Source organism: Lonchura striata, chromosome 3 (genome assembly GCF_050655825.1).
Source record: "Lonchura striata isolate lonStrDom1 chromosome 3, ASM5065582v1, whole genome shotgun sequence".
Lineage (NCBI taxonomy): Eukaryota > Metazoa > Chordata > Aves > Passeriformes > Estrildidae > Lonchura > Lonchura striata.
Genome location: NC_140705.1, coordinates 25,238,661 through 25,254,083, shown reverse-complemented (window position 1 = coordinate 25,254,083; position 15,423 = coordinate 25,238,661). Strand labels below are relative to the sequence as shown.

At 38.0% G+C, this 15,423-nt stretch overlaps 1 protein-coding gene across 1 annotated transcript in view; it reads right to left on the bottom strand.

The window, feature by feature from the left end:
• Positions 1-15,137, bottom strand: part of PRIM2 (DNA primase subunit 2) — an 89,668-nt gene extending 74,531 nt beyond the window's left edge. The window contains exons 1-4 of the mRNA XM_031504423.3: positions 14,886-15,137; positions 14,149-14,252; positions 13,764-13,843; positions 8,392-8,512 (exon numbers count right to left, since the gene is read on the bottom strand). Of these exons, the coding sequence (XP_031360283.1) occupies positions 8,392-8,512; positions 13,764-13,843; positions 14,149-14,252; positions 14,886-15,039 (459 nt within the window). The 5' untranslated portion in view covers positions 15,040-15,137. The remainder of the gene's footprint in view (positions 1-8,391; positions 8,513-13,763; positions 13,844-14,148; positions 14,253-14,885) is intronic.
• Between the last annotated feature and the right edge of the window lie 286 nt (positions 15,138-15,423).

Here is a 15,423-nt window from a genome sequence, read left to right as displayed (position 1 = left end):
CCATTAAAGAACCACTCAACCTTTCTACATACAATTTTGTTGTCTGTAATGACTCTAAGCATGGAGTTAAATGACAGAAAATACACTTTTGGCAGTAAGGCACATTTCTCACTTAGGCATGCATCCGTTACGCCTTTTGCTGTCAACTATAAGATAATCATCACTGGTTTTCAAGCAAGGGGACAAATAGAAGATTCATGCAGTGGAAAAGTAAGATACAATTCAGAACCATTTCCTTAGCAAATGTAAACTATAGCCTACTTGCATAGTTATTCTCTTAGTTTGGCCTAAGTTTCCACACAGTAATATAGACTCCAGATAGTTTCTAGTTTTCCTCATCCTGTTTAGGAAAGGAAGAAATATTATTTGATGCCCCTGAAATGAAAAGCCATAACCCTTATCAAAAGAACATTCTGGATTAAACACCTGTTCCAAAATGGATAGTTATAGTCACAGCCCCTTAATGGTTCGAAATTATATTGAATATTCTCTCAAATGTATCTGTCCTTAATAGGGACACAAACTAGTCCCCATTCTCATTAATCCACACCCGACTGTAGGATCTTCTGTATCAAATAAAGGCAGTCATAAAGTGTTTTTTCAAGGAGCCGAACTACAAATATTTATACAACTGCCTTACTACCAAGATAAATGTTTTTGAAGACTGCATAATAGTGATATCAGAAAGTCTCTCATAGGACTACTCAGATCATAAAAATGGAAATTAAAGAAGTTTAATTTCTACTGCTTAAAGCAGCTAAAAAAGCACTTCAACTGTATCATCAAAGAGCTATTGTGGAAAAAAATTCCATCGCTAATGCATTTCGCTCTTTCCATTTTATTTTGCAGTTCTTATTCCTTCCTCTCAAATGCCTGCAGATGCACTGAAGACCTCTAGCTCCCCCAGCTGACTATTCCCATCTGCCATTCCTTCACGATTACTATGACCCAAAGCCTTTCTTAAAATAATGTGCTTTACAATAGCATCTAAAAATTAGGACATCTGATTCTGCAATAACCGGCTGTTACCCCAAAAATAAGGCATCTAAATGAGAAGTTATTTAAAACGTCATCATATTTTTTAAATTCCAAGAGGCTACTCAGAAGTAAGAAAGTTCAATTTAAACATGATTTCTTTTCTGCTCTGTGGAGTGAAAACAGCAACACAGATGTATTCAAGATTAAATATGTTACACTTAGAAGTTTATTTCTTTTGCACAATGCAGAAAGATAATAGTGAACAGAAGCACTGCAGGAAATATAAATCCAATTATACAACATCCTGACACTACAAATTAAGACATGATAATGTCTATTAATTTTCATTTTTTCTGGGAGTAACAAAGAGGTACTAACAGTCTGAAGATAAAGAAATCAGAATATTCAAAATGATGACCAGAATAACACAAAAAATAAATTCAGAATTAAATTCTGCATTCTACTTCACTTCATATTCCAGTATGTAAGTCAAATTCCTAGAGAGGCATAGCAACAAAGCAAAGCATCTTAGGAAAAAACATGAGACAAACAGCTATCCACCTGTGCCAAAAAAACCCCACTGTGTTAAGCTGATTTCACGGCCTTTATCACAGTGTGAAGGCCTCAGGGGCACAAAAAAAGCAGGTGTCATATTGTGTCAAGCACCCTTGAGGTCACCAGAAGACACTTTCACATGCAAATGACCAAATAGTTCCACTGGATCTTCTATAGCCTGGGTTCAAAATCCATTGGAAAAGACATGTGTAGAAAAATTTCACTCAAAATAGAAGGATGGCTTAAGCCAAGTTCCACAACCAAAGTAAAATTCAATACTTCAGTTCCTAACCTGTATATTAAAAAAGAAGCAGATCACATACTAAAATGCCATGAGGCTGGGGGCACTGCTAGAGCTCTAGAGAACAGGATCAGAGAAGAAAATCTGATCTAAAATTGAAGCCTGTAAAAATGGCAGAGGACACTCACCGAAATGACAAAACATCACACAAAGAAAGGCTTAAAGAAGAAACAAAAAAGTATAATGACAGATAGAAGGCAAATATGAAGAGAAGGAAAAAACAAACAAGCAGGAAAAAAAGCCCTACCTTTCTCAACTAGTGGACAGAACAAGAAGAAATATGTTAGGTTCGACATTAGTTTTAAAAAGTTAAAAGGAAAGTAAAACAGCGGAATGATGATCACCACTGTGAGACTTGAACTTTGAAAGTAACCACAGAACATTTTGTCCACCTGAAAAGACCCTAAGACCATCCCCAGGGAAAAAAAGTGTGACTGGTTAAGGTAAACAGGCTTTTGGCCAGGTTTTTACAAGAACCAAGTGGAATGGACCCAGAAGTTAATTAGATGTTCCAAATCAGCACAAGATCTATCACAGACCTACAGCTGCAGATGCTAAAAGAATAACTCTTTGATTTGATGTCTAAGAACAAGTGGTAGGTCTTGGAGATTTAAAATTATGTGAGGGAAAGCAGACAAAAGGCCAAAACTCGGATTGAGGGCTCCAAAGGAGACATTTCTAACCATGTCAAGAGCAGCTTCAGAGTTGAAGTCCAAGTATCAGTTACCTGTAAAACCATTTATTTTATACAATTCCTTCATACCTTGAACAACTTACTTTGAGATTAAAATATTTTCTTCAATGACTATAATATTTAAAATATTCACAAATTTCCCTTTAAAAATCTTTAAATCTGTTAGTGCCTTTTACTGCCAGAAACTGCCAGGCATCATTGATGTAATTACTCATTTTTAGCAAGATTTTAATACTTTAATCTCCTAAATTGATGTAAATCTCAACTGCACACCTGTGTCTCCATATTCTCTTTGATGGGTTCTGTCACCTTAAATGTCAGTATTTCCTCCTCTAGAGTCCTGCTTAAGGATTTCTGATGCTCCCTATGTGACTGATTTTGCCCATAGACTGTACCTTGAATGCTGAAAATTACATGCCATACATAAAAAGTTCCACATTTAACTGGATTATGAGAGTACTGTCCCTTAAACACATTTATCTCTCCTTTTTTTTTAATATTTAAAGTATAGAACAGACTAAAAACATTCTGAAATACCTTCAGAACCATTCCATTATTCTCCTTTTACTGCAATAAGAAACCAATCAATGCATCAGGGGAAAATACTCTTAAAGCACAGATTTATTCTTGCTTTCCTTTTATCCTCATCCTTTCTCGACATTTGATTCAACATCATGCACTCTACCTCTTGCTCATGCTGGCATACATTGGTAGGTATAAACAATAATATTTCAGAACACTGTAAAATTTTGAGCACCCAAGTAAGGTTCCACTAGGCTGGGCAACACCAGTCCAGGCATCTTCCACACTTGTCAAAGAGACTGGCCAAAGCTGTTCCTACAAGTGATTAAAATGCAATCTACATGTCAGTAGTTCCAAAAAGTATCTCAAATACAAACTCAACTCAAGCTTCATTTTCTTCTCCCAAGAAATCCAAGTCCCAGAAGCTTCTTACAGAATACTAAAGATGGACTAACTTAATCCAGTGCCAGCTTTGTAAAAACTTTCCAAGGAAGTACTTACATAACCTTCAAATTTCCATGATTTATAGTAAATTTAGAGATACTTATTTTCACAAACATTGTAAAATTTTTGAATTGCAATAATCCTATACATATTCAGACATATTCATCATACTGAAGTCACATGTTTAGCCTGAATATCATGAAGTTTACAGCCTTCCTTTTTCAAGTGAAGAACATCTTTATAATCAGGTAAAACTCCCCAGAGCAGCTATTTACTAAATGTAATAAACACTGTGCTACATATTTTGCTCCATCAGCAATACAAATGTCAGCCACTAGATATAAGAAATCCTATTAAAAAAATAAAACATTAGTTTTCCTTAAATTCCAGTTCTATTTTCAATTACAGAAAGCTCTTGTTCTTCAATTAAAAATTTCTTTAACCATGAGATGACAACTACTATCATTTCAAACTCTCTACAGCTGCCTATCACATAAAAGCTTTGGAAATTCGGTACTTTTTTTTTCTTCTAGTTGTCAACAATTTTACCCTTTCCAAAATTTGCTAAGTAAGATCTTTTTATTAAGTATTCAAAGACCTTAAATATGGAAAGATCCTAACAACTTCTTAAGCATTATCCATAAGTGGGATTGAAGATTTCTCAATTCTATAAAGCAATACACACAATACAAAACAAATCACAAAATCTCAGAAATTAGTCCACAAAACCCCTGCAAAATATATATGCAAGTACCACTTCCTCATGTATGTAAGCAAATAAGAAAAGGTAAGAGGTGACAGTTATTGAATTCTCAATTTTAGGTTCCCTTTATTGGTGCTGTAAAAGACAAGAAAACTCTGACAAAACTGTACAAGACAATCCATTTATTCCTTCTCCCCACAAAAGAGTTGACTCTTTTAATAAATACTGAGAATCACTTCTTACAGTGGTTCTTAGAATTGTTAACATTGCTATGCCAGACTACGCCAAGGTCAGGTTTTAGCAGCTCTGACCTTTCTCAGATTACAGTTCTGAAACCAGAACTGTATCTAGAAAATGCAAAGGCACCTCTCTCCCTTCTATAGTTAAAGAAATTTAACTATAAGTTTCTTAGTGCATCATAAACAATTGAAAGATAAGAAATAGAATTTCTATCCATTTACCCATATAGAAAATGGATTGTAACATCAGAACTTACTTCCTTTTTCTGAAAACCATCTTTTTTAGTAACAGGTAGAACACAAAGTTTGATTTCTGTCTTGTTTTATGCACAGTAAGGCATGAAAACACTGCAGCTTCTAACAGGGAAGCATAAGGAGAATAGTTCATCCTAATTTCCTTTTCAAAGGAAGTGTCTCCTTTTACAAAGAGAACACTGAGTAAAATAATACTGCTTTTAGAGTGGCCTTACTTTTGTAGAGGCCTCTACATACTCTATAGCATTTAGACCTGTTTCAAATACATATGGAATTCATTAATAATATTCAAATGTTTTATACATGACAGTGCAAAGAAGGATTAGTTTTGGCTAAATTCCCATGAGAATTGGAAGCAGGGGGTGAAAGAAGAAGCAGGGAAGTAGATTTTCAATGAAATTATGCTTTTTTGCCTCAACAGGAATAAGAAAGTAATACCTTCTTAATCATTTTGACATATTGAAGGCACATACAGTAGCACGGAATCAAGACATGCTCCTAGCTATTTCCAGCAGCCTGCAAACATTAATTTATTCTTACAAGCCCAAATGCTGAAACTGTGACAGGAGAATAAGAGGCTGGGGAATAAGCAACAAAAATGCAGCTCCACAAGCACAACTTTCACTGAAAGGTCTGCTAAACCACAGAATGACATTTCTAATAGTCTCTCAAAGACACAGGAAAGCCTCTGTTACTCTTAAAACTGCATAAGTAGTGTTTTACCAATATGCACTGACGCCAGATATTTCAGTCCAGCAACACATAATGTACATCAGCCACATATCTTAGAATATTTAAGTTATTCTAATAAGCAGTATTTTAAGAGAAAGGCTTTCTCTGTGGAGTGATGATTGCATGTTAATTTTTATTCACCCAAGTTTGCAGTGAGAGCTACAGGCAAAGCTGGACTTTCTCAACAAAACAGTTCATAGCTGCAGTGCAAAATACTATTAAAATCATTAATGAAGACACTGCAATAGGCATTTTCCTTTAATCAACTCAGACAAACAAAACAGTATATAACAGCAGAAACTCTTTCGTAATATCCCTAAAACACCAACAACAGTTGTTTGTCTAAACAGATTTTGCATTTTCAAGGTTTTTCATCAAAAGAAACAGAACAAGCTTAAGTCAAAAGGGAAAAAGTTTTGAACCTAAGTTATGATGCTAAAACAAATGTGGAATGAGAGCATTTACAGAATTTTGGACAACTTATATTCTGCATTCTCTATACCACATACTTAATGGGCAAAAATCAAATTGTCTATTACAAGAAAATAGGATAATTTACATGTATGTGCATGTATAAAGTCTAATTGCACATAATTTCTTTTAAAGTTATAAAAAATAAATAATCCTTATATAAGTTATCCTTAACCACAATTTGTTGCTACTGCATTTAATACCAGCCTCTAATTTTGTGTTATTTAAGCTAAATCATGGTCTTGGCTATACACCTACAGCTTCAGTAACTCACATAATACACAGAAACAAGAAAAATCAAAATGGTTCTTAGCATGCACAAACATGTGCATGCCCCCATGGTGACAGTAACACAGAAAGTTACATTTTTGAGCAATCCATACAGGATTTTCATACTTGGATTATTAAATTTTAACTATGTCCTCAACAGCGATCATAAGCATTAATTGAATGCACTTATTTTTCACTTCCACATAGGTTTCCAGATGTCAGTGTTCACAAAAAGAACAATGCACAGTGTCCCCAGGTCATTGTAGTTTGCTGTGGTTTCTATAACAAGAAGCCACATCTTAAAAGCAGGTAGAAGATTGTAAAGGTTGTAGAGCAATGTTTATGAATAAAAACACATTTTGGCCACAATTACTTTTCAACTGAAGTCAACAATGTGGTGAGAACAGACTACACGTGTAAGAACATTCTTACATTCATGTAAGAATCAAATGCAGCTGTTGTTTTTCTTATTACTGAAACACTTAGAGTGAATTATCACACAATTCACTAAGAAAGCAAGATATTATTAACATCAGTGTTATTTGGCCCAGATAGCCAGATAAGATCTTATCTGAAGAATCCAAACAATGCTCTTATCTGAAGAACATAAATTTGGGACCTGATAAGATGCATCCCAGAATCCTGAGAGACTTGGATGATGTAGTTGCCAAGCTACTCCCTGTGGTATTTGAAAAGGCATGGCAGTCGGAACTCCCAAGCGAAAGGAAAAAGGCAAACACTGTACACACCTTTAAAAAGCTTAGAGAAAACCCTGTCAAATACCAACCAGTCAGCCTCACCTCTGTGCCTGGAAAGACCATGGAACAGATCCTCCTAGAAGCTGTGCTAAGGCACATGGATAACAGGAAAGTGATTTGGGACAGCCAGCATAGCTTAATCAAGGGCAAGTCCTGCCTGACCAAACTGGTGGCTTTCTGTGATGGAGTGACTACATCAGTAGATAAGGGAAGGGCTACAAATGACATTTATCTGCATTTCTCTAAAGCTTTGACACAGACCCCCACAACATCCATCTCTCCAAACTGGAGATAAATGGATGCAATAGGAGAACCATCAGATGGATAAGGAATTGGCTGGACATCTACATTCAAAGGGTAGCAGTCAATGGTCAACTAAAACACAGGAAGTTTCAACTCTGCATGAGGAAGAACTTCATGCTGAGGGCTGCAGACCACTGGAATAGGCTGCCCAGGAAGGCTGGGGAGTCTCCCTCTCTGGAGATGTTCAAAACTCACATGGTTCCTGTGTAACCTGCTCTAGGTGACTCTGCCTTGGCAGGGTGATTAGACTGGATGATCTCCAGAGGACCCTTCTAACCCTAACAGTTGATCCTTCCCCTCTGCTTCACTCTGGTGAGACCCCACCTGCAGTGCTGCATCCAGCTCTGGGGTCCTCAGCACAGGAAGGACATGGACCTGTTGGAATGAGTCCAGGGGAGGGACACCAAGATGATGAGAGGCATAGAACACCACTTATGTTAAGAAAAGCTGGGAGAATTGGAATCGTTCAGCCTGGAAAACAGAAGGCTTTGGGGTGACCTAACTGTGGCATCCAGTACTACAAAAAGCCTAGAAAATGGAGAGGGACTTTTCACAAGGGCTATGTGATGACAGGACAAGGGGGAATGGCTTCAAACTGAAGGCGAGTAGGTTTAGTTTAGAATTAAGTTTAGAGCAGGAAAATATTCTTTATTGTGGGGGCAGTGATGTCCAAGAATAGGCTACCTAGAGGAGCCATGGATGTCCCATTGCTGGAAGTGCTCAAGGCAAGGTTGGATGGGACTCTGAACAACATGGTCTACTGGAAAGTGTCCCTGCCCACAGCAGGGAGTTGGAACTAGATGATATGTAAGGTCCCTTCCAACCCAAACCATTCTATGACCTATGATCTAATTCACCCAAAATATTGACTCAAAAATACTGAACAGCTTTAGTAAACCTTGTTAACTTACCTGTGTAATTACACATTTTTTTCAGCTGTGTTTGTAGACTGAAACAGACTGAGCTTCTCTTGTTGTAGCAAAAAATTACAACACTTAATCCTCACATACACTATTCCCCAAGTTTAGAAGTTCTGTGTGGTTAGGTTTTTTAAAATCATAACTCCACTTTCTATTTTTTTAAACATGATTGCTAAAACTATCTGAATGAGAATTTTAAAAAACAACAGACACGTGCAACACAAATACAGAAAGTAACACACTTACAGCTTCAAATGATAAGTTAACGTGTTCCAGGAATTTCTGCATTAAATTTTCAGTTAGTTCATTGAAGCGATATCGGAAGAGATCCATTTCTTGTTGAAGAAACCAACGCCTGAGATCCTCACTGCAAAAAAAAACAATAAAAAAAAAACATTTTCTGAATCTACATTATTTCTTTGCTTGAAAACTAGACCACAAACCTAGTGAACACAACAGTAATGCTGACTTTGGCATGTGACCCACACACACTGAGAAGCTTGGAAGTGAAGGCAGGAAACCTTCAGTAAAGCATACTCAATCAGAAAAGACTTGTGGAGAGACAATACTTTTTATTTGTTTTGGATAAAAAATGTTGTAGGTAACTTTCTCCCTTGATATTTAAAGGACAGGTTTTTTTCTACAACATGGCACAATACTTCTTCATTGCACAATTAACATCACAATTAACGTAATGAGGCAAATACACCAAAAGTGAGAATTAAAAAAGTAGCCTTCAAAATGTATCTCCAGCTGAAAAAATATTCATATATCTCAGTAAATGTGACAATTGTGCATTCTATTTTAGGCAACAAACAGCCTGCAAATACGCAAAATGAAACTATATGGCAATGAAGTTGGGTGAGGAACACAAATAGAACATCTAACTCTTGACAAAAGAGAAAAAGGGGTTTAGCAACCAGAGGTGAACAAGTAGAACAACAAACGAGAACACAGCAACAGGAGTCAGGAGACTCAAAACAACACTGAAGCCAATCCAAGTACTTTAAGTACTCATGGAACTCTTCACATCCTAGTGCTGATTCCCAGGCACCAGCACATTAGTGAAAGCCACAGCAAGTAGGTACCAGAGTGCCAGTAAAAAAAGCTACCCCACGTGTCCCAGCACAGAATGCAGATGATGCTGTATCTCACTACCACGAGGCACTCTCTTAAACTGCCCTCTGAAAGCCACCCTCTGGGCCACTGCCATTGGAATTCACAGAGCACTGAAATACTGCAGGCTTACATATGTTCTCTTTACAATATTTAAGCATCTTTTCCCATAGGGAATATGTGAAAAACAACAGAGTTGTTTGTGGTTTTGTAGACAAAACCACTGATTGAAATATGGTTTGAAGAAAAGTAATTGTTACATAAAATAGCTAAACAGAAAGGCTGTTAAGGTGCTTTGTAAAATATAATCCTGCGGACAATGCAACTTAAAATGGAAGTTAATGCTTTAATGACTGATCTGTTGCAGTTCTGTGACCATCTTGGAGTGCAGTTAAATCCTGGGATGTGATATTTTTTTCCATTTTCGTTGATTTACAGCACATTTGTTTCCCTATGGGGGTACCAAACAAAAAAACACCACCACACACACACATAAAAAACAAACAAACCACAAACATGATTATATATCATTTCTTTGGAGGCCAGCCAGTCTGTCATTCCTTTCCTTCAGGAAATCAGATCAAAGGCTGTAATCCCACCTATCCACTGAAGTTACCATAATAAGAAAATACTATTTTATCTCTTACACACAAACCTATGTGGACTCTTCCTACAACTGACAAAATAGCTGACAAGCTGACCTCACACTACTGTATATGTCTAGCAAATACCTTTAAATTTACTTTCCTAGGATCATCATCAGTAGGGCATTATAACTCACTGCTAAAGTCAAACCATATTTTATACTCATTACTCACATGAAAAAAATTGTACACTCTCATCTCAAACTCATATTAAGGAATAATACTTATTATCAAAACCTCATGCTTAACTGAAAAGTCACTATCATTAGATAGCTTCAGCAGCAGCTTGGTGAGTTAAGGGAGTAGCAGGTTATTGAAGTGCAGATGTTAAGAATATCTCCTCATTTTTTGCCACTTAACTCTCTGGAGTGCAAATTATTTAGCAATTTAAACCCAGTTCATAGATCCCAACTTTAAAAATAATATAAGAAAACAGTCTCTTTCATATAGGGAACAGCACTTGAGGGGCTGGGGTTGGAATAGAAATACTCTTCACTCCAAGGAGGAAAAAAATCAGCATAATTGTTAGGAAGCATGAAGATATAAGTACTTTATAGAAGGCAAATGCTTGTAAATCTGGAATTTAAGACAAGTAGCTCCCATTCCACAATTAATACAAGAGTTCCAACAACTTAACACTGATTTATGAAAACTCTGGGCATGGGCCAGATCACTGCTTTACTAGGCAATCAACACCAATTTACTCAAAATTTTAAAGACTAGACAGCAAGAAGAACATGGGTTCAGATAACACACAAAAGAAAATGCTACTCAACATAAAGAGGGAGCTATTTTAGCAGAGAAGTCTAATTTATAATTTAGGAAAAAAAATGTCAGGGAGTAGTGAACAGGCCTTGCTAAGTCTGAAATAGAATTTATGTCCTTGTTATGTGACACAGATGCAAATCAAGCCAAAACAACTTTAAAACGGCACAAAAGGATGTTTGAAAATTTCCTGGATAAAAGAAATTCCTTCTGTCAGAGCAGAGGTAAAATTTATTTCTTCCATCTTAAGACAGTAAAGTGAACATTATGCCCCTGTGACTTTCAAGGTTCTTCATAGCTGATTTGCTGAAGTGACAAGAGATGCAATAGACAAAAAACAAAAATGCACACTCCCATCCACATGCAAATAAAATTATCTTTACATCTTTCATGTGCCATAAAAGCAAATGAAACAAGGTTATTTTATTTCCTGGTCTTGACAGTCTAAGTGACATTAGAAGAGGTGTGAAAGAAGGGTATGGATGAGACTGCAAATACTCTGTCATAAGGAAATAAGCTTTAAAGTCTTGGATTGCAGAAAGCAGAAGGAAAGTTAAGAGACGATAACTACCTTACAAATTTACTGGCCAGAATGGTGGAGCTGGTCACTTCAGATCACATGAAAACGAAATCAAAACAATCCAATTTACAAGTGAGGACTGACAGTGACTAGGAAAGAAAAATCGATATAAACTTTTACCCCTGGATGGCAGTGTTGGCCAACTGAAAATGCACTGTGGCAGGAAAATGTAAACACAGGTACACACTCAGGAACTGAATTCAGCTAGCTTGCAGTTATGTCTATTTAAGTGCACTTTTTCAATCACTTCTACTTTAACAACTTTCTTCAGTTAACCTAATGATTTGTGCCAAGCTTATTTTTCTGACCTAGTATGATAAAAACTTGAAGTACTATATGTTCTATTTGCCTCCCAATTTTATCTTTTGGAAACTTGCCAGTTGTAGACAATAAAAATATCCCCACAGTAGTTGCTTTTCAAGAGAGAATAGAAAACACTGGGTTACAGGCCCACCTCCTAGTTCTTAGAATGCTGTTTTCCATGTTATGAGTAAGCACTAAATCCACCTTTTCTAAGTATAAGTAGAAACTGACCAAAAGCTGCTTTTTTCAAAATGCAGCAAGTACATAAAAATGAGAACACAAAATGGCATCTGCAAGTTGTCTAAACAGTGTCCCAGAGCTCTATTCAAAACTCCTCCTCTAAAGATGTCTTTCCCCCCAGATTACAAAGCCAGGTTCTTTCCTACTGATTCTGTGACCCAAAATAACTTTTATTCATTTCTGCACAGCGATTCACCATTAACAAGCCGCCCATTTCTGCCCTGCCTATAGCCTAATATTTAACACAGGGTTCCAATAGTACCTGCAATTTATTTACTAAGTAAGAACTTGAGTCAAATTCTACCCTCCACAAGAGCAGAATTTTCATTAACTACCAACACCCTCAAGCATCTTGTCTCCCACAAAGAAAAGTAATGATCTATATAATAAAAAAGCGTTTAAAGTTTTGGCTTTGGAATTAAGCCAAATTGATTGTTCATAATGTCACTAACACAAACCACTATGTTTTCAGGGGCCTTTTAGACCCCAGACTACTTGAGGATGCTACCTTTTAGGGGGTTTTGGCAAACTTACAACACATGTAAAGAAAGATACTATCAAAATCAGCAGGACTAGTATGATTAAGGGGATTTATAAAAACACAACAAACAGGGCACTAGAAAGAAGGCAATATTACACTTATTATTCACAATCTCAAATTATATATGTAGAATACAAAGTTGCAATTCTGTTATTCAATCTGCGCCCTTCTTTCAGGATTTCAAGGTACACTACAAGAATCACTGCAGTGAAGACTGGTATTGATCTTCACATCCACAACCTATTCCTCCATGGTACATGCATCATGGATCTAGCAGGCTCATTGATCACACACATTGACAAACTGTCTTCAGCACAGCCCAGATGTCTTTTGAAAGGACAACAGGATGGGACGCCAATGATCTGGAAGATTTCAGGGTCTTTAAAAGTCACCCAGAGCCTGTCACAGTGAGATCTCGTCCATCTAGAGGCAGGCTTTTGAGACCTTTGCTACTTCCTACTCTGATCAGATGTTCTGCAGCAAGAAGCAAAAGCCATTTCAAAGAAAAGCCCCATCCATTCCAGCTCCATATCCCAGCTTACACCACAATCCCTCCTACTCACCTTCCCTGTTCTTGCTTACAAATCTGTATCTATAGCAGCACTTCAGTCATGTTAGCTATCACAGTATCATAATATGCATTCCATCACAGTCACTTAATTAAAATAAAGGGTATTGAAGGGGATTGCAGCCTTAAGTTCAATTGAGTCAGCAATTCAACACACTTCATATCTGCTAGTTTTAATTCAAAGAAAAGACCACAGTGGTAAGAAGAGTTCACACAAAAGTATAACAAAACAACTTGCAGACATGAAGCACTAACAACCTCTAATTTCATCCAAAAACTACAGGAGAAACAAAAGAATGTGTTGATCAAGATTTTGCTTGAAATTTCATCTAACAAAGAAATTGCAGTGCAACCAGCCACAGCAACAAATATGGACAAAAAACAGAGGCAGTAGATGAAACCTCAAACTCAGATGGTACTTTTAGTCAGTCAGAAACAGTGCTGTCTACACAGTAATATAAAGCCTATTTAGATAGTCAGGTCTTTGGTCAGTTATCAACAGTTAGCATATACAGACGTTAAACTATGCTATCAATCACTGCAAATGCCTGACAAACAGTTAATACTGACAGGCAGTCATTTAGAAAAAAGCCATCAAGAGACTCAAATCAATTGCATGTGTTTAAAAGCCAAAAGTTTGTAAATTTTTTAGTTATCACAAAATCCAGATCTTGATTACACATATCCCTTTTCATCACAGTTGAGATCAGATTCCTAGCAAAAAATCCTCTTTGAGCCTCCTTCTCTCATTATTAGCCATGTAACTCTAAAGCATCTGTAATGTCTACAATAAAGCACTGCAGTATTTGTATATATTTAAAATTAATAATCAGAGTACAGCATAATCCAAAAAGTACTTACGACTGGCAGTAGGCAAGGCGGAGTATGAAATGAGAGATATGATCTTTTCTTCTTGCCTCATAATCGTCCTCAACCAAAGCCTGTAGAACATATTCTTATTATTTCTGAGAAATAATCTCTCCTAGATTAAAAATTCACAATCAATTTACCATTGCTATTTAACAGTGTATTAATAGTCATCTTTTGCCACATTATTGAGGAAGGTGTTTACCCTAAAGAAAGAAGAACTTCAAAGGAAACCCTTCCAAGAAAAACTACCTCTGACAAAATCACAGAATTGCAATTTTAGAAATAGCATTTCAACACCTCTACTTTTATTCATTGTTCTTGAATGGTATAAAGAAAACAAAGTGCAAGGGAGTTCTATGTCTTGATCTTTACTCACTCTGTAGGGAAACTTCAGTTTCCGGAGCTCAGCCCCCAGTTTAGTTATGTATTCGTCAGAACCTCTTACATAGCTCACACCAAGATTTTCAATTACTTTAAGCACTGGGCAAAAAAAGAAAATGTCCGTGTTAGAGACAACATGCTGAAATCAAACTAAATGTACGACAGCTTGGGAAAGGCACAAACTGGGGTAAGGCCACAGGAATTGCTTTTAGTGGCATGAGAAGCAAAAGGGTGAGAAATATAAAGTGTGGCCTGTGAGTCCTGAACAGCTGGCCCAATTCTGGGATCCATGCCATCAACAAGGAAAGGGAGACAGCTAATTCTGATGAACCAGTCCCAGAATATTGGTTTCAACTCTAACGAAAATTTGGATCCAGTTTTCAGGACTTCAGGGGAATCCCTGGCTGCCAGCCACAATGACCTGAAATGCAATACTGAGACATCAAATATGTCAAAACATTTATAGAATGTGAAATGTGCTCATAACCCCCCCCACCCTGTAAACCAAAACTACACAGTCCCGACAGCTACAATAAACGCCGCTTGTGAAATCTCTCTCAGCTCTCCGAAACGCCCAAAGCAACTCGTTTTTCTTTAATGAGAGCAGCCAGCCCAGCTCCCGCTTCTGTCAGGCGAACAGAGCATCCAGGCCTGCCACAAACGCACACAGCCATGACAGGAAGGGTTCAAAGCATCGAGGGAGGGAAGGGACGGGAGGGAGACGCTACTCACGCCTCAGGCGATCGACGGCAAAGCTCTCAAACTCCACCAGGGAGATGCTTTCCGTGGGGGGCTCCAGGTAAAACTGCAGGCTGTGAGGGTACTGCTCCCTGCGGTCTCCAGCCAACCGCGCATGCCTCTGCCTTGCCCGACTGGAGAACTCCATCTCCCTGCCCCGGGGCTGTCTCTGTCTCTGAGCCCGTCCGGACCGCGCCGGGCCCCGACCTGAGCCCGCCCGGCCCGCGCCCCGGCTTCCCGCGCTCCGCCGGCCCCGCCCACTTCCGCGCAGGGCCGCGCCTGCCGGGCGGCCATTGGCTGCTGCAGCGATGTGGGCGGGGCCGTGCTGGCCGCTGCCCACACCCGACATGGCGGCTGCGGCACGGGCAGGTGCCCGCGCCTGGCACGTTCTCCGCTGTTCTACGGTTTTATAATTGTGTCACTTTTCCAAGAGAACTGCCGGATTTGCTATTTTTGCCGCAGCTGAGGGCATGTTGTTTCATGCCCCTGCCACAAAATGCTACTTACAAATTTTTCCCTAAAAGTTGCTTAG